This window comes from Engystomops pustulosus, chromosome 9 (assembly GCF_040894005.1).
Source record: "Engystomops pustulosus chromosome 9, aEngPut4.maternal, whole genome shotgun sequence".
Taxonomy (NCBI): domain Eukaryota; kingdom Metazoa; phylum Chordata; class Amphibia; order Anura; family Leptodactylidae; genus Engystomops; species Engystomops pustulosus.
The window spans coordinates 105,349,608-105,372,776 of NC_092419.1; the positions used below are offsets into that span (position 1 = coordinate 105,349,608).

General features: G+C 45.0%; 1 protein-coding gene across 1 annotated transcript in view; it reads left to right on the forward strand.

Annotated features, from left to right (window-relative positions):
* Positions 1–23,169, forward strand: part of LOC140077790 (multidrug and toxin extrusion protein 1-like) — a 33,723-nt gene that overhangs the window by 3,919 nt on the left and 6,635 nt on the right. Inside the window, exons 3-10 of the mRNA XM_072125267.1 lie at positions 9,624–9,725; positions 10,735–10,803; positions 10,952–11,100; positions 11,393–11,435; positions 12,746–12,790; positions 19,333–19,430; positions 19,756–19,853; positions 22,015–22,119. Coding sequence (XP_071981368.1) covers positions 9,624–9,725; positions 10,735–10,803; positions 10,952–11,100; positions 11,393–11,435; positions 12,746–12,790; positions 19,333–19,430; positions 19,756–19,853; positions 22,015–22,119 — 709 coding nt within the window. The remainder of the gene's footprint in view (positions 1–9,623; positions 9,726–10,734; positions 10,804–10,951; positions 11,101–11,392; positions 11,436–12,745; positions 12,791–19,332; positions 19,431–19,755; positions 19,854–22,014; positions 22,120–23,169) is intronic.

Here is a 23,169-nt window from a genome sequence, read left to right on the forward strand (position 1 = left end):
AGGGGGTAGTATTATAGTAGTTATATTCCTGTACATAGGGGGCAGTATTATAGTAGTTATATTCCTGTACATAGGGGGCAGTATTATAGTAGTTATATTCTTGTACATAGGGGGCAGTATTATAGTAGTTATATTCCTGTACATAGGGACAGTATTATAGTAGTTATATTCTTGTACATAGAGGGCAGTATTATAGTAGTTATATTCCTGTACATAGGGGGCAGTATTATAGTAGTTATATTCTTGTACATAGGGGGCAGTATTATAGTAGTTATATTCTTGTACATAGGGGGCAGTATTATAGTAGTTATATTCCTGTACATAGGGGGCAGTATTATAGTAGTTATATTCTTGTACATAGGGGGCAGTATTATAGTAGTTATATTCCCTGTACATAGGGGGTAGTATTATAGTAGTTATATTCTTGTACATAGAGGGCAGTATTATAGTAGTTATATTCCTGTACATAGGGGGCAGTATTATAGTAGTTATATTCTTGTACATAGGGGGCAGTATTATAGTAGTTATATTAATGTACATAGTGGGCAGTATTATAGTAGTTATATTCATGTACATAGGGGGCAGTATTATAGTAGTTATATTCTTGTACATAGGGGGCAGTATTATAGTAGTTATATTCCTGTACATAGGGGGCAGTATTATAGTAGTTATATTCTTGTACATAGGGGGCAGTATTATAGTAGTTATATTCTTGTACATAGGGGGCAGTATTATAGTAGTTATATTCTTGTACATAGGGGGCAGTATTATAGTAGTTATATCCCTGTACATAGGGGGCAGTATTATAGTAGTTATATTCTTGTACATAGGGGGCAGTATTATAGTAGTTATATTAATGTACATAGTGGGCAGTATTATAGTAGTTATATTCATGTACATAGGGGGCAGTATTATAGTAGTTATATTCTTGTACATAGGGGGCAGTATTATAGTAGTTATATTCCTGTACATAGGGGGCAGTATTATAGTAGTTATATTCTTGTACATAGGGGGTAGTATTATAGTAGTTATATTCCTGTACATAGGGGGCAGTATTATAGTAGTTATATTCCTGTACATAGGGGGCAGTATTATAGTAGTTATATTCTTGTACATAGGGGCAGTATTATAGTAGTTATATTCTTGTACATAGCGAGCAGTATTATAGTAGCTATATTCCTGTACATAGGGGGCAGTATTATAGTAGTTATATTCCTGTACATAGGGGGCAGTATTATAGTAGTTATATTCCCTGTACATAGGGGGTAGTATTATAGTAGTTATATTCTTGTACATAGAGGGCAGTATTATAGTAGTTATATTCCTGTACATAGGGGGCAGTATTATAGTAGTTATATTCTTGTACATAGGGGGCAGTATTATAGTAGTTATATTCCTGTACATAGGGGGCAGTATTATAGTAGTTATATTCTTGTACAAAGGGGGTAGTATTATAGTAGTTATATTCCTGTACATAGGGGGCAGTATTATAGTAGTTATATTCCTGTACATAGGGGGCAGTATTATAGTAGTTATATTCTTGTACATAGGGGGCAGTATTATAGTAGTTATATTCCTGTACATAGGGACAGTATTATAGTAGTTATATTCTTGTACATAGAGGGCAGTATTATAGTAGTTATATTCCTGTACATAGGGGGCAGTATTATAGTAGTTATATTCTTGTACATAGGGGGCAGTATTATAGTAGTTATATTCTTGTACATAGGGGGCAGTATTATAGTAGTTATATTCTTGTACATAGGGGGCAGTATTATAGTAGTTATATTCTTGTACATAGAGGGCAGTATTATAGTAGTTATATTCCTGTACATAGGGGGCAGTATTATAGTAGTTATATTCTTGTACATAGGGGGCAGTATTATAGTAGTTATATTCCCTGTACATAGGGGGTAGTATTATAGTAGTTATATTCTTGTACATAGAGGGCAGTATTATAGTAGTTATATTCCTGTACATAGGGGGCAGTATTATAGTAGTTATATTCTTGTACATAGGGGGCAGTATTATAGTAGTTATATTAATGTACATAGTGGGCAGTATTATAGTAGTTATATTCATGTACATAGGGGGCAGTATTATAGTAGTTATATTCTTGTACATAGGGGGCAGTATTATAGTAGTTATATTCTTGTACATAGGGGGCAGTATTATAGTAGTTATATTCCTGTACATAGGGGGCAGTATTATAGTAGTTATATTCTTGTACATAGGGGGCAGTATTATAGTAGTTATATTCTTGTACATAGGGGGCAGTATTATAGTAGTTATATTCTTGTACATAGGGGGCAGTATTATAGTAGTTATATCCCTGTACATAGGGGGCAGTATTATAGTAGTTATATTATTGTACATAGGGGGCAGTATTATAGTAGTTATATTCCTGTACATAGTGGGCAGTATTATAGTAGTTATATTCTTGTACATAGAGGGCAGTATTATAGTAGTTATATTCTTGTACATAGAGGGCAGTATTATAGTAGTTATATTCTTGTACATAGGGGCAGTATTATAGTAGTTATATTCTTGTACATAGGGGGCAGTATTATAGTAGTTATATTCTTGTACATAGGGGGCAGTATTATAGTAGTTATATTCCTGTACATAGGGGGCAGTATTATAGTAGTTATATTCTTGTACATAGGGGGCAGTATTATAGTAGTTATATTCTTGTACATAGGGGGCAGTATTATAGTAGTTATATTCTTGTACATAGGGGGCAGTATTATAGTAGTTATATCCCTGTACATAGGGGGCAGTATTATAGTAGTTATATTCTTGTACATAGGGGGCAGTATTATAGTAGTTATATTCCTGTACATAGGGGGCAGTATTATAGTAGTTATATTCTTGTACATAGAGGGCAGTATTATAGTAGTTATATTCTTGTACATAGAGGGCAGTATTATAGTAGTTATATTCCTGTACATAGGGGGCAGTATTATAGTAGTTATATTCTTGTACATAGGGGGTAGTATTATAGTAGTTATATTCCTGTACATAGGGGGCAGTATTATAGTAGCTATATTCTTGTACATAGGGGCAGTATTATAGTAGTTATATTCTTGTACATAGGGGCAGTATTATAGTAGTTATATTCTTGTACATAGGGGGCAGTATTATAGTAGTTATATTCTTGTACATAGGGGGCAGTATTATAGTAGTTATATTCCTGTACATAGAGGGCAGTATTATAGTAGTTATATTCTTGTACATAGAGGGCAGTATTATAGTAGTTATATTCTTGTACATAGGGGGCAGTATTATAGTAGTTATATTCCTGTACATAGGGGGCAGTATTATAGTAGTTATATTCTTGTACATAGGGGGCAGTATTATAGTAGTTATATTCCTGTACATAGGGGGCAGTATTATAGTAGTTATATTCCTGTACATAGGGGGCAGTATTATAGTAGTTATATTCCTGTACATAGGGGGCAGTATTATAGTAGTTATATTCTTGTACATAGGGGCAGTATTATAGTAGTTATATTCTTGTACATAGGAGGCAGTATTATAGTAGTTATATTCTTGTACATAGGGGCAGTATTATAGTAGTTATATTCTTTTACATAGAGGGTAGTATTAAAGACAAAAAATTTGCTTACCAAAATTTCCTTTTCCTTGAGTCCACGAGGCAGCACAAACATGGATTGTTACCCACTAGATACAACTCAGAGGGTGCATTTACACTTGGCATTGTATCGCATACGCTTTAGACACATGCGCCAGACCGTGTGCGCCTAAAACATTTATTATGCATTTTACTACTTTGAAGCAGCCAAAACGCCTAGTAACATGAAAACTTGTATGTTTTAGACGCATGCATCTTAATCTTATGCTTTGAACGTGAACGCACCCAGAAGAGAACAGGTTAACAAGCAGTAGTAGATAATTAAACAATTAGTGTCTTTGTGACACTAATTATGATAAGAGAATCTCAGTCTTTCCTTATCATCAGTTCGGAAGCACATATGGGACTTACAAAGCAGTAAATAAGAGGGATTTTAGTCACCTGTTGTGGCGCCACTTTGTAGAAGGCTGAAACCTTGGAGGCAGAGATGTCCATTTTGTAGAGATCCGTATATGTGGATGGAGAATTTCTAAACCAAACAGAATCTAAGGGGGATGGCAAACGTGGCGTTTTGAACGCGTTTTAGGGCTGTTTTTAAGCAGTCTGTCAAAAAAACCACATGTGTTTTTCAAAAACGAATGCGTTTTTTGAAACCGCATCCGTTTTTGACAGGTTTGACCAATTATCTTAATTAAAACAGGTCAAAAACGCATTGCAGTGATGGCAAACCATTTAGATGCCGAGTGCCCAAACTACAACCAAAACCCACATATTTTTCCCAAAGTGCCTATGCAGTAACTTATGACTCCCTGCTCTGTCGCAGGTTTAAATTGTATAGGCACCTGAGGACACCAATACAGTAGAAAAAGGAGAAGAAGTTTGGATTATCAGTGTAGATTCCTACTAGGGTCCTGGGCTGTCTGGGACTGCAAGAGGCCTTGAGTCCTGTTTATTGAAATCTACACTGGGGTAATGGCACAGGTGCCCATAGAGAAGGCTCTGAGTGCGAACTCTGGCACCCGTGCCACAGGTTCGCCAACACTCTTATAGAGTTTCTGATCCATCTGGGCATTTGCTGATCTTTTTCACCTTTTGAAGATCCATAAAATTGGATCTGAAGATTTGAAGGAAAGAGTTATCTCCAGATATCCCATCCAGAGTGTGTAATGCTCTCGGACATCCATCTATTGGGCTAGGAAAGATCAGGTACATGTTAGAGATTGTAGAATCTTCGAGATGAAGCCTGTACAGGTACAGTTAGGGCCAGAAATATTTGGACAGGGACACAATTTTGGCGAGTTGGGCTCTGCATGCCACCACATTGGATTTGAAATGAAACCTCTACAACAGAATTCAAGTGCAGATTGTAACGTTTAATTTGAAGGGTTGAACAAAAATATCTGATAGAAAATGTAGGAATTGTACACATTTCTTTACAAACACTCCACATTTTAGGAGCTCAAAAGTAATTGGACAAATAAACATAACCCAAACAAAATATTTTTATTTTCAATATTTTGTTGCGAATCCTTTGGAGGCAATCACTGCCTTAAGTCTGGAACCCATGGACTTAATGCTTTCCAGGCCTTTACAGCCGCAGCCTGTTTGTGGGTCTTTCCGTCTTAAGTTTGGATTTGAGCAAGTGAAATGCATGCTCAATTGGGTTAAGATCTGGTGATTGACTTGGCCATTGCAGAATGTTCCACTTTTTTGTACTCATGAACTCCTGGGTAGCTTTGGCTGTATGCTTGGGGTCATTGTCCATCTGTACTATGAAGCATTTGGCTGAATCTGGGCTGAAAGTATATCCTGGTACACTTCAGAATTCATCCGGATACTCTTGTCTGCTGTTATGTCATCAATAAACACAAGTGACCCAGTGCCACTGAAAGCCATGCATGCCCATGCCATCACGTTGCCTCCACCATGTTTTACGGAGGATGTGGTGTGCCTTGGATCATGTGCCGGTCCCTTTCTTCTCCAAACTTTTTTCTTCCCATCATTCTGGTACAGGTTGATCTTTGTCTCATCTGTCCATAGAATACTTTTCCAGAACTGAGCTGGCTTCTTGAGGTGTTTTTCGGCAAATTTAACTCTGGCCTGTCTATTTTTGGAATTGATGAATGGTTTGCATCTAGATGTGAACCCTTTGTATTTACTTTCATGGAGTCTTCTCTTTACTGTTGACTTAGAGACAGATCCACCTACTTCACTGAGAGTCTTCTGGACTTCACCAAAGAAAGTATGCGGCGATCATCCACCACTGTTGTCATCCGTGGACGCCCAGGCCTTTTTGAGTTCCCAAGCTCACCAGTCCATTCCTTTTTTCTCAGAATGTACCCGACTGTTGATTTTGCTTCTCCAAGCATGTCTGCTATCTCTCTGAGGGATTTTTTCTTTTTTTTCAGCCTCAGGATGTTCTGCTTCACCTCAATTGAGAGTTCCTTTGACCGCATGTTGTCTGGTCACAGCAACAGCTTCCAAATGCAAAACCACACACCTGGAATCAACCCCAGACCTTTTAACTACTTCATTGATTACAGGTTAACGAGGGAGACGCCTTCAGAATTAATTGCAGCCCTTAGAGTTCATTGTCCAATTACTTTTGGTCCCTTGAAAAAGAGGAGGCCATGCATTACAGAGCTATGATTCCTAAACCCTTTCTCCAATTTGGATGTGGAAACTCTCATATTGCAGCTGGGAGTGTGCACTTTCAGCCCATATTATATATAGAATTGTATTTCTGAACATGTTTTTGTAAACAGCTAAAATAACAAAACTTGTGTCACTGTCCAAATATTTCTGGCCCTAACTGTAGGTAACACGATGCGATCCAGTAGGATGTGTATGGGGATCCTTGATGGACAAAGCTTTGAACTCTCCAGTTCTCCTGGATGATGTGATTAGGCCAGGTTGTGCCATGGGCCTAGAGGCATCTTTGTTTCTGCCATTGGTATTGGATGTTGTATGGCTGGCCTGAGGTCTCTCCTATAGGAAGTACTGAATACAACTCATCCATAATTGTCTTGTATCGACAACGTCTGTAGACATCCAAGTTTCTGTCCTACACGCAATGATAAGGTCTTCTGAGAATCATTCGCTATCCTCAGGTACTTCCGGTGTGGAGGTAGAATGGGAAAAGGAGGATAATCTGATAAGCCAATTGAAGACATGCAGCAATTTTTCTGAATTAGAGACAAACAGGGTGCAGATTGCTGATGAGGATCTGTCTGATGGGAAGGTGCACAGATGTGTATACTCTGTAATATCTCATGTCTTTGGCCAACTTGGAGAGGAGGGCTTCAGTTTTCTTGCTGGTAGTGTATCTGGTCTGGTATAATAACTCTTCCTATTTTGTGGTTGTGGAAGATTTGGCCCGGTAGAGACCGTGGTAGCGGGGTGCTGTGATGCAGTTCAAGACAGTGACACCAAGGTACAGTCCAAACAGGTCTCGCCTGCGTTTATTGCAGCAAAAATAAACCAGCCTTTACATTCAGGTATTTGAATAAACAAACAAAAACCTACCCGTCAGGGTGCTAACTATACAAATAGTCCACTAACTCACACTATACAAAGATCACGTGGCTGCTCCAGGCACAGAGGTCAGGGCTGTGTCCTCTCAGCCTCCTTCCACAGAGAGACAACACACTCAACTCTGCTGAGTGATTTTATGCAGGCTCATTAGTCTGCACCCATCACCTGTGTCCAAGGTGCTGGACAAACCCACCTCAGCACTAAGGCCTTGCATAGAAGCAAAACCTAGGGGAAACATACCGCCCATCCACAGTTAACCCCTTCAGTGTCTCACATGGTATATGGCTTTTACTTTCCAGAGGCAAGGGGCACACCATCCATGGGACAACTTGGGCCATGGCCAAGGAACTTAAAAAAAAAAAAAAAGAAAAACAACTGTATACTTACCGCCGGCTTCTTCACCGCGCTGCTTCGGCTTCTTCTCCGCGCCGCTCCGGCTTCTTCTCCGCGCTGCTCCGGCTTCTTCTCCCCGCTGATCCGGCTTATTCTCCCCGCTGCACCGGCTTCTTCTCCGCGCTGCTCCGTCTTCTTCCCTTCCTGGCAGGATCCTGCCTGTGCGTGCACACTATGAGATCACACGGTGACATCATAGTGTGTGCGCCTCATATTGTTATTCACCGGTGAGATAAATTCAGGGGATCCCCAGGTTATACAGGCTGTACATATATCATTATATACAGGAGATCCCCAGGTTATACCGGCTGTACATATATCATTATATACAGGAGATCCCCAGGTTATACCGGCTGTACATATATCATTATATACAGGAGATCCCCAGGTTATACCGGCTGTACATATATCATTATATACAGGAGATCCCCAGGTTATACCAGCATTGTCCATATATCATTATATACAGGAGATCCCCAGGTTATACCGGCTGTACATATATCATTATATACAGGAGATCCCCAGGTTATACCGGCTGTACATATATCATTATATACAGGAGATCCCCAGGTTATACCAGCTGTACATATATCATTATATACAGGAGATCCCCAGGTTACACCGGCTGTACATATATCATTATATACAGGAGATCCCCAGGTTATAGCGGCTGTACATATATCATTATATACAGGAGATCCCCAGGTTATACCAGCTGTACATATATCATTATATACAGGGGATACCCAGGTTATACCGGCTGTACATATATCATTATATACAGGAGATCCCCGGTTATACCGGCTGTACATATATCATTATATACAGGAGATCCCCAGGTTATACCAGCTGTACATATATCATTATATACAGGAGATCCCCAGGTTATACCAGCTGTACATATATCATTATATACAGGAGATCCCCAGGTTACACCGGCTGTACATATATCATTATATACAGGAGATCCCCAGGTTATAGCGGCTGTACATATATCATTATATACAGGAGATCCCCAGGTTATACCAGCTGTACATATATCATTATATACAGGGGATACCCAGGTTATACCGGCTGTACATATATCATTATATACAGGAGATCCCCCGGTTATACCGGCTGTACATATATCATTATATACAGGAGATCCCCAGGTTATACCGGCTGTACATATATCATTATATACAGGAGATCCCCAGGTTATACCGGCTGTACATATATTATTATATACAGGAGATCCCCAGGATATACCGGCTGTACATATATCATTATATACAGGAGATCCCCAGGTTATACCGGCTGTACATATATCATTATATACAGAAGATCCCCAGGTTATACCGGCTGTACATATATCATTATATACAGGAGATCCCCAGGTTATACCGGCTGTACATATATCATTATATACAGGGGATACCCAGGTTATACCGGCTGTACATATATCATTATATACAGGAGATCCCCCGGTTATACCGGCTGTACATATATCATTATATACAGGAGATCCCCAGGTTATACCGGCTGTACATATATCATTATATACAGGAGATCCCCAGGTTATACCGGCTGTACATATATCATTATATACAGGAGATCCCCAGGTTATACCGGCTGTACATACATCATTATATACAGGAGATCCCCAGGTTATACCGGCTGTACATATATCATTATATACAGGAGATCCCCAGGTTATACCGGCTGTACATATATCATTATATACAGGAGATCCCCAGGTTATACCGGCTGTACATATATCATTATATACAGCAGATCCCCAGGTTATACCAGCTTTACATATATCATTATATACAGGAGAGCCCCAGGTTATACCGGCTGTACATATATCATTATATACAGGAGATCCCCAGGTTATACCGGCTGTACATATATCATTATATACAGGAGATCCCCAGGTTATACCGGCTGTACATATATCATTATATACAGGGGATCCCCAGGTTATACCGGCTGTACATATATCATTATATACAGGAGATCCCCAGGTTATACCAGCTGTACATATAATTAGAGGCCTAGGTTATACCGTTGTGGTGTAGGTATCAGATTATTACCTAGGTTTTGGTTCTCTCCTCAGTTCCTGTCGCAGTTGATGTTATTCATGATCAGTGTGGTGAGCTCCATATTCTGTGGACATCTGGGGAAGGTGGAGCTGAACGCTGTGTCACTGGCAATCGCGGTAATATTCTGACTTCTAGTCTTTGATTATTCTCTAATATAAAAAAAATTATTATCCAACACCATAGAAACTGGAGATCCAATTAGAGAACAACACACATTTTCCTAAATGTCCAGGTCTTTGTGTGTTCTATGTGATTATGTCATAACATGAGAAAAGTATCAGTACTTATTATTTCACAACATCACAAACTCATATAAGTTGCCCCCGGAAGAAAAATGTAAGAGAGGACAGGATAATGCGTAGAATCTCCATGGGTAATTGTTCCATCAACTGGAATTGCTCACCAGTTCAGCACTGAACAGGGTAAGGATCTGTCTCGTTATACGGTGTCTCAACGTTTAAGAGCATTTGGTCTGAAGCCCCACTCTGCAGTGACCAAAGCTCTCATTATCATAAAGAATCAGGAGGCTACACTCACCTCTACTGAGGAGCATGTTGTGTGGACAGAGGAGAAGTGTCCACCGTTCATTTGAGTGAAGGAAGAAAGTTTAATTTAATTGAAGTTGATGGTAAACATTACATTTATTAGCAAACTGGGGAAAGACTGAATCCACAGTGTGTAAAGAAGTCAGTGAAAGGTGGTGGAGGAAGTGTCAAGGATTGGGGAATGTTTTCTGTAGCAGGACTTGGACATCTCACACAGCTACAAAGCAGAGTGACTGCAAGTGTGTATCAGAACCTTCTTCAACAACACGTGGTTCCTTCTTGCTTTCTTCACTCCTGCAGGAAATTGTCCCCTGTCACACAGCAAAACAGGTAACGCAGTTCTTCCAAACATAAAACATTGCAACAATGAAATGGCTACAACTTAGAGTCCTGATCTAAACCCAATATATACATCTGGAAAAGTCATGGCCAAAAAAACAGTCACAGAACTGTGGAAGAGATTGGAAGAAGAGAAAATAGCACCTAGAACCCCCAGCCGTCACCTTCATGAGAGTGACACATACAGTAACTATGTAACCTGTGTATAGTCCTCATCAATGCCCTCTGATTCTATCTGCAGGTGGTGAATATAACTGGCATAGCGGTGGGGGCAGGGCTGGCGGGGGCCTGCGACACATTAATGTCACAAGTAAGTAAATGCGCCCCCGTATTTATATCTGAATGATCTGGAAACATCAATTCTAAAAATTCTAATCAATTCAATACTAATCAGCAGGGCAGACACTGAACAAGCAGGAGGTGCTGGGGGATTTCTATGGAAATGATTTATCTTTCAGATCTATGGTGGTAAAAACCTGAAGATGGTAGGTACCGTCCTGCAGAGAGGAGTCCTCATCCTGCTCCTCTTCTGCTTCCCCTGCTGGGCGCTGTTTGTGAATACAGAACCGATTCTCCTCCTCTTCCGCCAAGACCCGGAGGTGTCCAGGTGCCGACTCTTAACACATTACATATAAGGGGGCGCTCTGGGGATACCCCGGTACTCTTCATATCCCGAATGCAGAGGTGGTGCAGGACACTGGAGATCAAGGATCAGGTTGTGGGGGTCTCTATTTTTCTATTGAGACCCCCATCATATGACCCCTTTAACTTATGTAAAAAGTTTGACCAAGTTTTATAAAAGAACCATGCAGTGTTTTTACATATTTCACCACAGTAAACCCCTTCACAAGGTGCAATTATTCCCAAACCCCCATCAGTTACATCATGTTTTCTTACAGATTAACTCAGCTTTATGTCTCCATATTCATCCCAGCCCTTCCGGTAAGAAGATCAAATGCCCTCTACATGGAAACATTGTACAGTGGATAGTATAGTGGAATGGAAGAACAGGACGGTTTCATCCTAACACTTGGGGGGACAGGACGGGGACACGCTGACACCTGGGGGACAGGACAGGGACACGCTGACACTTGAGGGGACAGGACAGGGACACGCTGACACTTGGGGGGACAGGACAGGGACACGCTGACACTTGGGGGGACAGGACAGGGACACGCTGACACTTGTGGGGACAGGACAGGGACACGCTGACACTTGGGGGACAGGACAGGGACATGCTGACACTTGGGGGGACAGGACAGGGACACGCTGACACTTGGGGGGGACAGGGACACGCTGACACTTGGGGGGACAGGACAGGGACACGCTAACACTTGGGGGACAGGACAGGGACACGCTGACACTTGGGGGGACAGGACAGGGACACGCTGACACTTGGGGGACAGGACAGGGACACGCTGACACTTGGGGGACAGGACAGGGACATGCTGACACTTGGGGGACAGGACAGGGACACGCTGACACTTGGGGGCACAGGACAGGGACACGCTGACACTTGGGGGGACAGGACAGGGACACGCTGACACTTGGGGGACAGGACAGGGACACGCTGACACTTGGGGGGACAAGGACAGGGACACGCTGACACCTGGGGGACAGGACAGGGACACGCTGACACTTGGGGGACAGGACAGGGACACGCTGACACTTGGGGGGACAAGGACACGCTGACACTTGGGGGGACAAGGACACGCTGACACTTGGGGGGACAGGACAGGGACATGCTGACACTTGGGGGACAGGACAAGGACACGCTGACACTTGGGGGGACAGGACAGGGACATGCTGACACTTGGGGGACAGGACAGGGACACGCTGACACTTGGGGGACAGGACAGGGACACGCTGACACTTGGGGGGACAGGACAGGGACACGCTGACACTTGGGGGGACAGGACAGGGACACGCTGACACTTGGGGGACAGGACAGGGACACGCTGACACTTGGGGGTACAGGACAGGGACATGCTGACACTTGGGGGGACAGGACAGGGACACGCTGACACTTGGGGGACAGGACAGGGACACACTGACACTTGGGGGACAGGAAAGGAAAACACTGACACTTGGTGGACAGGACAGGGACACGCTGACACTTGGGGGACAGGACAGGGACACGCTGACACTTGGGGGGAAAGGACAGGGACACACTGACACTTGGGGGACAGGACAGGGACCTTTACTTAGGCAGTAAGGAGTATGTACATGATTTCCTTTTTTCTCTCTTTTAGGCCTCATTCTTACATCAGCTTCAGGCTAAATACTTACAGAACCAGGTACTGTTTCCTGTGTCTCTCCTCTGGTACCAGGTACTATTTCCTGTGTCTCTCCTCTGGTACCAGGTACTGTTTCCTGTGTCCCTCCTCTGGTACTGTTTCCTGTGTCTCTCCTCTGGTATCGGGTATTATTTCCTGTGTCTCTCCTCTGGTACCAGGTACTGTTTCCTGTGTCTCTCCTCTGGTACCAGGTACTATTTCCTGTGTCTCTCCTCTGGTACCAGGTACTGTTTCCTGTGTCCCTCCTCTGGTACTGTTTCCTGTGTCTCTCCTCTGGTATCGGGTATTATTTCCTGTGTCTCTCCTCTGGTACCAGGTACTGTTTCCTGTGTCTCTCCTCTGGTACCAGGTACTATTTCCTGTGTCTCTCCTCTGGTACCAGGTACTGTTTCCTGTGTCCCTCCTCTGGTACTGTTTCCTGTGTCCCTCCTCTGGTATTGGGTACTATTTCCTGTGTCCCTCCTCTGGTACCAGGTACTGTTTCCTGTGTCTCTCCTCTGGTATCGGGTATTATTTCCTGTGTCTCTCCTCTGGTACCAGGTACTGTTTCCTGTGTCCCTCCTCTGGTATCGGGTACTATTTCCTGTGTCCCTCCTCTGGTACCAGGTATTATTTCCTGTGTCCCTCATCTGGTATCGGGTACTATTTCCTATGTCCCTCCTCTGGTACCAGGTACTGTTTCCTGTGTCTCTCCTCTGGTATCGGGTACTATTTCCTGTGTCCCTCCTCTGGTACCAGGTACTGTTTCCTGTGTCTCTCCTCTGGTACCAGGTACTATTTCCTGTGTCTCTCCTCTGGTACCAGGTACTGTTTCCGGGGTCTCTCCTCTGGTACTATTTCCTGTGTCCCTCCTCTGGTACCAGGTACTGTTTCCTGTGTCTCTCCTCTGGTACCAGGTACTGTTTCCTGTGTCTCTCCTCTCGTACCAGGTACTATTTCCTGTATCTCTCCCTTGGTACCAGGTATTGTTTCCTATGTCTCTCCTCTGGTACCAGGTACTATTTCCTGTGTCTCTCCTCTGGTACCTGGTACTATTTCCTGTGTCTCTCCTCTGGTAGCAGGTACTGTTTCCTGTGTCTCTCCTCTGGTATCGGGTACTATTTCCTGGGTCTCTCCTCTGGTACCAGGTACTATTTCCGGTGTCTCTCCTCTGGTACCAGGTATTATTTCCGGTGTCTCTCCTCTGGTACCAGGTACTGTTTCCTATGTCCCTCCTCTGGTACCAGGTACTGTTTCCTGTGTCTCTCCTCTGGTACCAGGTATTGTTTCCTGTGTCTCTCCTCTGGTGCCAGGTACTGTTTCCTGTGTCTCTCCTCTGGTATCGGGTACTATTTCCTGTGTCTCTACTCTGGTACCAGGTACTGTTTCCTGTGTCTCTCCTCTGTTACCAGGTACTATTTCCTATGTCCCTCCTCTGGTACCAGGTACTATTTCCGGTGTCTCTCCTCTGGTACCAGGTACTATTTCCTGTGTCTCTCCTCTGGTACCAGGTATTGTTTCCTGTATCTCTCCTCTGGTACCAGGTACTGTTTCCTGTGTCTCTCCTCTGGTATCGGGTACTATTTCCTGTGTCCCTCCTCTGGTACCAGGTACTATTTCCTGTGTCCCTCCTCTGGTACCAGGTACTATTTCCTGTGTCTCTCCTCTGGTACCAGGTACTATTTCCTGTGTCTCTCCTCTGGTACCAGGTATTATTTCCTGTGTCTCTCCTCTGGTACCAGGTACTATTTGCTGTGTCCCTCCTCTGGTACCAGGTATTATTTCCTGTGTCTCTCCTCTGGTACCAGGTACTATTTGCTGTGTCTCTCCACTGGTACCAGGTACTGTTTCCTGTGTCTCTCCTCTGGTACCAGGTACTGTTTACTGTGTCTCTCCTCTGGTACCAGGTACTATTTGCTGTGTCTCTCCTCTGGTACCAGGTACTGTTTCCCGTGTCTCTCCTCTGGTACCAGGTACTATTTCCTGTGTCTCTCCTCTGGCAACAGGTACTATTTGCTGTGTCTCTCCTCTGGTACCAGGTACTGTTTCCCGTGTCTCTCCTCTGGTACCAGGTACTGTTTCCTGTGTCTCTCCTCTGGTACCAGGTACTATTTCCTGTGTCTCTCCTCTGGTACCAGGTACTGTTTCCTGTGTCTCTCCTCTGGTACCAGGTATTGTTTCCTGTGTCTCTCCTCTGGTGCCAGGTACTGTTTCCTGTGTCTCTCCTCTGGTATCGGGTACTATTTCCTGTGTCTCTACTCTGGTACCAGGTACTGTTTCCTGTGTCTCTCCTCTGGTACCAGGTACTATTTCCTGTGTCTCTCCTCTGGTACCAGGTACTATTTCCGGTGTCTCTCCTCTGGTACCAGGTACTATTTCCTGTGTCTCTCCTCTGGTACCAGGTATTGTTTCCTGTATCTCTCCTCTGGTACCTGGTACTGTTTCCTGTGTCTCTCCTCTGGTATCGGGTACTATTTCCTGTGTCCCTCCTCTGGTACCAGGTACTATTTCCTGTGTCCCTCCTCTGGTACCAGGTACTATTTCCTGTGTCTCTCCTCTGGTACCTGGTACTGTTTCCTGTGTCTCTCCTCTGGTACCAGGTACTGTTTCCTGTGTCTCTCCTCTGGTACCAGGTACTGTTTCCTGTGTCTCTCCTCTGGTACCAGGTACTATTTCCCGTGTCCCTCCTCTGGTACCAGGTACTATTTCCTGTGTCCCTCCTCTGGTACCAGGTACTATTTCCTGTGTCTCTCCTCTGGTACCAGGTATTGTTTCCTGTGTCTCTCCTCTGGTACCAGGTACTATTTCCTGTATCTCTCCTCTGGTACCAGGTATTGTTTCCTGTGTCTCTCCTCTGGTACCAGGTACTATTTCCTGTGTCTCTCCTCTGGTACCAGGTACTATTTCCTGTGTTTCTCCTCTGGTACCAGGTACTGTTTCCTGTGTCTCTCCTCTGGTACCAGGTACTATTTCCTGTGTCTCTCCTCTGGTACCAGGTATTGTTTCCTGTGTCTCTCCTCTGGTATCGGGTACTATTTCCTGTGTCCCTCCTCTGGTACCAGGTATTATTTCCTGTGTCCCTCCTCTGGTACCAGGCACTATTTCCTGTGTCTCTCCTCTGGTACCTGGTACTGTTTCCTGTGTCTCTCCTCTGGTACCAGGTACTGTTTCCTGTGTCCCTCCTCTGGTACCAGGTACTGTTTCCTGTGTCTCTCCTCTGGTACCAGGTACTGTTTCCTGTGTCTCTCATCTGGTACCAGGTACTCTTTCCTGTATCTTTCCTCTGGTACCAGGTACTGTTTCCTGTGTCTCTCCTCTGGTACCAGGTATTGTTTCCTGTATCTCTCCTCTGGTACCAGGTATTGTTTCCTGTGTCTCTCCTCTGGTATCGGGTACTATTTCCTGTGTCCCTCCTCTGGTACCAGGTATTATTTCCTGTGTCTCTCCTCTGGTACCAGGTACTATTTGCTGTGTCCCTCCTCTGGTACCAGGTATTATTTCCTGTGTCTCTCCTCTGGTACCAGGTACTATTTGCTGTGTCTCTCCTCTGGTACCAGGTACTGTTTCCTGTGTCTCTCCTCTGGTACCAGGTACTGTTTCCTGTGTCTCTCCTCTGGTACCAGGTACTGTTTCCTGTGTCTCTCCTCTGGTACCAGGTACTGTTTCCCGTGTCTCTCCTCTGGTACCAGGTACTATTTCCTGTGTCTCTCCTCTGGTACCAGGTACTATTTGCTGTGTCTCTCCTCTGGTACCAGGTACTGTTTCCCGTGTCTCTCCTCTGGTACCAGGTAGTGTTTCCTGTGTCTCTCCTCTGGTACCAGGTACTATTTCCTGTGTCTCTCCTCTGGTACCAGGTACTATTTCCTGTGTCTCTCCTCTGGTACCAGGTACTATTTCCTGTGTCTCTCCTCTGGTACCAGGTACTATTTCCTGTGTCTCTCCTCTGGTACCAGGTACTATTTGCTGTGTCTCTCCTCTGGTACCAGGTATTGTTTCCTGTATCTCTCCTCTGGTACCAGGTACTATTTGCTGTGTCCCTCCTCTGGTACCAGGTATTATTTCCTGTGTCTCTCCTCTGGTACCAGGTACTATTTGCTGTGTCTCTCCTCTGGTACCAGGTACTGTTTCCTGTGTCTCTCCTCTGGTACCAGGTATTATTTCCTGTGTCTCTCCTCTGGTACCAGGTACTGTTTCCTGTGTCTCTCCTCTGGTACCAGGTACTATTTGCTGTGTCTCTCCTCTGGTACCAGGTACTATTTCCCGTGTCTCTCCTCTGGTACCAGGTACTGTTTCCTGTGTCTCTCCTCTGGTACCAGGTATTGTTTCCTGTATCTCTCCTCTGGTACCTGGTACTGTTTCCTGTGTCTCTCCTCTGGTATCGGGTACTATTTCCTGTGTCCCTCCTCTGGTACCAGGTACTATTTCCTGTGTCCCTTCTCTGGTACCAGGTACTATTTCCTGTGTCTCTCCTCTGGTACCAGGTACTGTTTCCTGTATCTCTCCTCTGGTACCTGGTACTGTTTCCCGTGTCTCTCCTCTGGTACCAGGTACTATTTCCCGTGTCTCTCCTCTGGTACCAGGTACTATTTCCTGTGTCTCTCCTCTGGTACCAGGTACTATTTCCCGTGTCTCTCCTCTGGTACCAGGTACTATTTCCTGTGTCTCTCCTCTGGTACCAGGTACTATTTCCTGTGTCTCTCCTCTGGTACCAGGTACTGTTTCCCGTGTCTCTCCTCTGGTACCAGGTACTATTTCCCGTGTCTCTCCTCTGGTACCAGGTACTATTTCCCGTGTCTCTCCTCTGGTACCAGGTACTATTTCCTGTGTCTCTCCTCTGGTACCAGGTACTATTTCCCGTGTCTCTCCTCTGGTACCAGGTACTATTTCCTGTGTCTCTCCTCTGGTACCAGGTACTGTTTCCTGTGTCTCTCCTCTGGTACCAGGCACTATTTCCTGTGTCTCTCCTCTGGTACCAGGTACTGTTTCCTGTGTCTCTCCTCTGGTACCAGGTACTATTTCCCGTGTCCCTCCTCTGGTACCAGGTACTATTTCCTGTGTCCCTCCTCTGGTACCAGGTACTATTTCCTGTGTCCCTCCTCTGGTACCAGGTACTATTTCCTGTATCTCTCCTCTGGTACCAGGTATTGTTTCCTGTGTCTCTCCTCTGGTACCAGGTACTATTTCCTGTGTCTCTCCTCTGGTACCAGGTACTATTTCCTGTGTCTCTCCTCTGGTACCAGGTACTATTTCCTGTGTCTCTCCTCTGGTACCAGGTACTATTTCCTATTTCTCTCCTCTGGTACCAGGTACTGTTTCCCGTGTCTCTCCTCTGGTACCAGGTACTATTTCCCGTGTCTCTCCTCTGGTACCAGGTACTATTTCCCGTGTCTCTCCTCTGGTACCAGGTACTATTTCCTGTGTCTCTCCTCTGGTTCCAGGTACTATTTCCTGTGTCTCTCCTCTGGTACCAGGTACTGTTTCCTGTGTCTCTCCTCTGGTACCAGGTACTATTTCCTGTGTCTCTCCTCTGGTACCGGGTACTGTTTCCTGTGTCTCTCCTCTGGTACCGGTTACTGTTGCCTGTGTCTCTCCTCTGGTACCAGGTACTGTTTCCTGTGTCTCGCCTCTGGTACCGGGTACTGTTTCCTGTGTCTCTCCTCTGGTACCGGGTACTGTTTCCTGTGTCTCTCCTCTGGTACCAGGTACTTTTTCCTGTGTCTCTCCTCTGGTACCTGGTACTGTTTCCTGTGTCTCTCCTCTGGTACCAGGTACTGTTTCCTGTGTCCCTCCTCTGGTACCAGGTACCGTTTCCTGTGTCTCGCCTCTGGTACCGGGTACTGTTTCCTGTGTCTCTCCTCTGGTACCGGGTACTGTTTCCTGTGTCTCTCCTCTGGTACCAGGTACTTTTTCCTGTGTCTCTCCTCTGGTACCTGGTACTGTTTCCTGTGTCTCTCCTCTGGTACCAGGTACTGTTTCCTGTGTCCCTCCTCTGGTACCAGGTACTGTTTCCCGTGTCTCTCCTCTGGTACCAGGTACTATTTCCCATGTCTCTCCTCTGGTACCAGGTAATGTTTCCTGTGTCTCTCCTCTGGTACCAGGTACTGTTTCCTGTGTCTCTCCTCTGTTACCAGGTACTGTTTCCTGTGTCTCTCCTCTGGTACCAGGTACTATTTCCCATGTCTTTCCTCTGGTACCAGGTAATGTTTCCTGTGTCTTTCCTCTGGTACCAGGTAATGTTTCCTGTGTCTCTCCTCTGGTACCAGGTACTGTTTCCTGTGTCTCTCCTCTGGTACCAGGTACTGTACATTATCCTGTGGTTCAGATCAGGGCAGACTTATGGAGAGTACCCTATACAACCAATCGTATCACTGCTGCCATTTCTGAAAGCGCCTCTATAAAATTTGAGCTGGAATCTGATTGGTTGCTTTGGGTATCTGCTCTCCTCTTCCTTTTGCACTAGTTTTGATAAATCTGCCCGATGTCTTGTGCTCTAGTCACTCCCGATGCTCTATTTGGGCAGAACCTTCCTTACCATCTGGCAATAATCTTGTCTCTTCTTACAGGGAATTATATTTCCTCAAGTCTTAACTGGATTCACTGCAAACCTCTTCAATGCATTAATCAACTACATCTTCCTGTACATCCTGGGCCTGGGGGTGATGTGAGTAACATAGAGAGGTGCCAGCCACGAACTCCGCTCCCTCTAGTTAATTATCTGATTCTGGGAAAGCTGGGTGGTTTAAAAGGTTTTCCAACTTCTACTGTACTGAATATGGAAAAGTTGGGTGACAACCAATATGGTCTTCATAAAAGCCTCCACGAGGTTGTCACATGATCCTACAATCCTGAATGCCATATTTGCTTAGATATCCTTTTTTTTTGGTTTCTATATGGGGCGATCAGGAGTCTGGGAAAGCTGGGTCTGGTCCTGAATCAAAGTTTGTCTTTGGGGACAATCCCTTTAAAACCTTCTTTTTCTTCCCCAGGGGCTCGGCCTGGGCCAATACCCTCTCTCAGTACGTCCAGGCGGTCCTGCTCTTCTTATACATTGTGTGGAAGAAGCTCTACGTGGATACATGGGCAGGTAGTAACCAGCAGAGCTCACAATCTATATGATATAGTACGGCATTTATGCTTTTATTTTCCTTCCATGTTAACCATTTGAGTTAGTCAGAGGATGACCTTTAGGGGGCGATGTTTCTAGGCTACACAGGCGCTCACCGGACCTCCGGCTCGTAACGGTAGGCTGCCCGTTTACGATTTTGTGTGCTGTTCACACTTGTAGTAGCGGTGGGTTGCGGAGCTCCACAAGTCCACACAGTTTTATATGGGGCTATCTGCACACGTTGCGGATTGTTATGAGGAAAATCTGCAATAAAATCTGCATCCAATATGCACTTTTATGTGGTTTTTTCCATACGGATTTTAATGCTGATTTTGTGCATTTTTATGTGGATTTTCCACTTGTTTTTTTTTACTCAATGGGGCAGATTTACGTACCCGGTCCATTCGCGATCCAGTAGCGCGTTCTCTGTGCTGGATTCAGATCCGGCCGGGATTTATTAAGGCAGTTCCTCCGCCGTCCACCAGGTATCGCTGCTGCGCTGAAGAGCATCGGAACGCACTGGAGTTCACCGAGCCGGGCTAAGTGAAGGTAAGTGCAAGCTCCGCGACACATTTTTTTTTTAAATGTGGCGGTTTTTCTGAATCCGTCGGGTTTTCGTTCGGCCACGCCCCCCCGTTTTGCCAGGCCGGTGCGCCACAATCCGATCGCGTGCGCCAAAATCCCGGGGCAATTCAGGGGAAATCGGCGCAAATCGGAAATATTCGGGTAACATGTCGGGAAAACGCGAATCGGGCCCTTAGTAAATGACCCCCAATGACATTTCAAGCAAAAGATCCACATCAAGTATGATAGTGTGGGTTTAACGTTGATTTGTTGCAGATTCCAATGTAAACTTTAATGTAAAAAAAACGCACCCAAAAATCTGAAAGGACGCACAAGAAAAGTAACATGATCATATCATTTTTCGCAATGAACAACAATTTCCGTGTGGAAAAAAAAATGAATTGTCTACATAACTTTTTCCGAAAATATCCACAGACCTTAAACATCCCACCACTGATGCTTTGCTACAATTGCATCTATTAAAAATTCTTCCTGGGAGTTTGATTCACTAATAGTCCCGATCTGTCCCGATTCCTAATAGATTGTTACAATGTATCTAATTCCAAAATATTGCAAGGGTAGAACATTGGGGCAGATTTACTTACCCGGTCCTGTCGCGATCCAGCGGCGCGTTCTCTGTGGAGGATTCGGGTCTTCCGGCGATTCACTAAGGTTGTGCGCCCGATGTCCACCAGGTGTCGCTGCTGCGCTGAAGTCCGACGGAATTCACTGAAGTTCACCAAGCCGGGCCGGGTGCACGTAAGTGCGTGGCAATCGGCACATTTTTTTCCCGATGGCCACACCCCCCATTTCCGTTGCATGCATGCCGGCACCGATCCGATCGCGTGCGCCAAAAACCTGGGGGCAATTTCGGCCAACCCAATGGAAAAACGCGATTCGGGCCCTTAGTAAATGAACCCCATTGTCTAGACTAGACACAGTTGTTAAAGGACAACTGCCACCAGGGTAAAAGACTGTGGGGGTCATTTACTGAGGGCCCGAATCACTGTTTGTCGTCGTGTTTGCCGAAAATGACCGTTGTGCACCGAATTGCCCCGGATTTTTGGCGCACGCGATCGAATTGTGACTCATCGGCACCAACATGCACGAGACAGAAATCGGGGGCGTGGCCATTGGAAAAACCATTTATTTTTTATAAAAAATGTGTCGCTCGACACGCACTTACCTGCACCCAGCAACGGATGGTGAACTCCAGTGAACTCCGACGGACTTCAGCGCAGCAGCGGCACCTGGTGGACATGAGGGGAACTACCTTAGTGCATCACCGGAAGACCCGAATCCTCGACGGAGAACCCGCCGCTGGATGGCGAATGGACCGGGTAAGTAAATCTGCCCCTGTATGCAAATGAGTTTGAGGGGCTCCAGGCTCCATTAACAACTATGAAGCCTGGAGCCCCTCAGGCTCATTTGCATACAGTCCTTCACCCTGTGGGTAGATGCTCTTTAAAAACTCATCTATCCTGTATTCACTGACAGTGGAGAAGAAGGAATAGTAAAAGAATATTGATGTAAATAATAAGCATAATGAGAGAAGTCTCCCTGCCGCTCCCCCCAGGATGGTCCATTGCCTGTTTCGAGGACTGGGGATCGTTCATCCGTCTCGCTATTCCCAGCATGCTCATGGAGTGGTGGGTGTTTGAAATCGGAATCATATTGTCAGGTGAGTAAAGAATCTGTGGGTCCCGTCTTCTTATCTTCACCAGTAAAGGGAACATGTCAGCAGGTGTAACCCTACAGCGGCCTGATTCAGCATCTCTCCATGGACAACACCTAACACTGTCTGCAGTCTGTATGGTCACACCTGCAGACAGATACCTTTAATTGAGTCATAAGAGTCATTTTTTGCAATTTTAAAAGTTTTAACACTGTTGTGTCTGATTCATATGAAAAATCCAGATATGGACATCAGACAAAATTTTCAATTTTTGGTGCAAAAAAACTCCAGAGAAGGCGTAAGCATTAGTTCAGAAGGGACATTTGCGACTTCTGTGCTAATTTTTAAACAAAAGTCTCAAAAGACACGGATTTCCAGACTTAAAATACAGTTGGTCCCCTACTTAAGGACACCCGACTTACATACTACCCCTAGTTAAAGACGGACCTCTCTGCCCCCTGTGACCTCTGGTGACCTCTCTGGATGTTACTATAGTCCCAGACTGCAATGATCAGCTGTAAGGTGTCTGTAATGAAGATTTATTGATAATCTTTGGTCCCATTACAGCAAATAATTTTGAAACTCCAATTGTCACTGGGGCAAAAAAAAAAAAGGGCTAGAACTACAATGATAAAATATACAGTTTCGCCTTGCATACAAATTCAACTTAAAGGACACCTGTCATCAGGTCTGTGTCACTTGTCCTGTCACTACTACCTGTTGGAGCAGCTCACAAGGATCCCATCCCAGCCTTTATCTACCCGTATATACCGGCGTATAAGACGACTTTTGAAGACAGAAAAATCTTCTGTCTTCTCTGGGGTCGTCTTTGCACAGCGATGGCTGCCGGCAGCCTCAAAAAGCTGCCGGCAGCCTCAAAAAGACATTGGGGGGGAAAATACTCACCCTCCTTTGGCCCCGATGTCCGCGCTGTGCTGTCTTCAGTCTTCCGCGCCGTCTTCTTTCTTCTGCTGGGCGCCGCCATGTCTTTCCCGGGTCGGCGCCTAGTATGACGTCAGCAGCGGCGCGTCATACTAGGCGCCTGCCGGGGAAGAT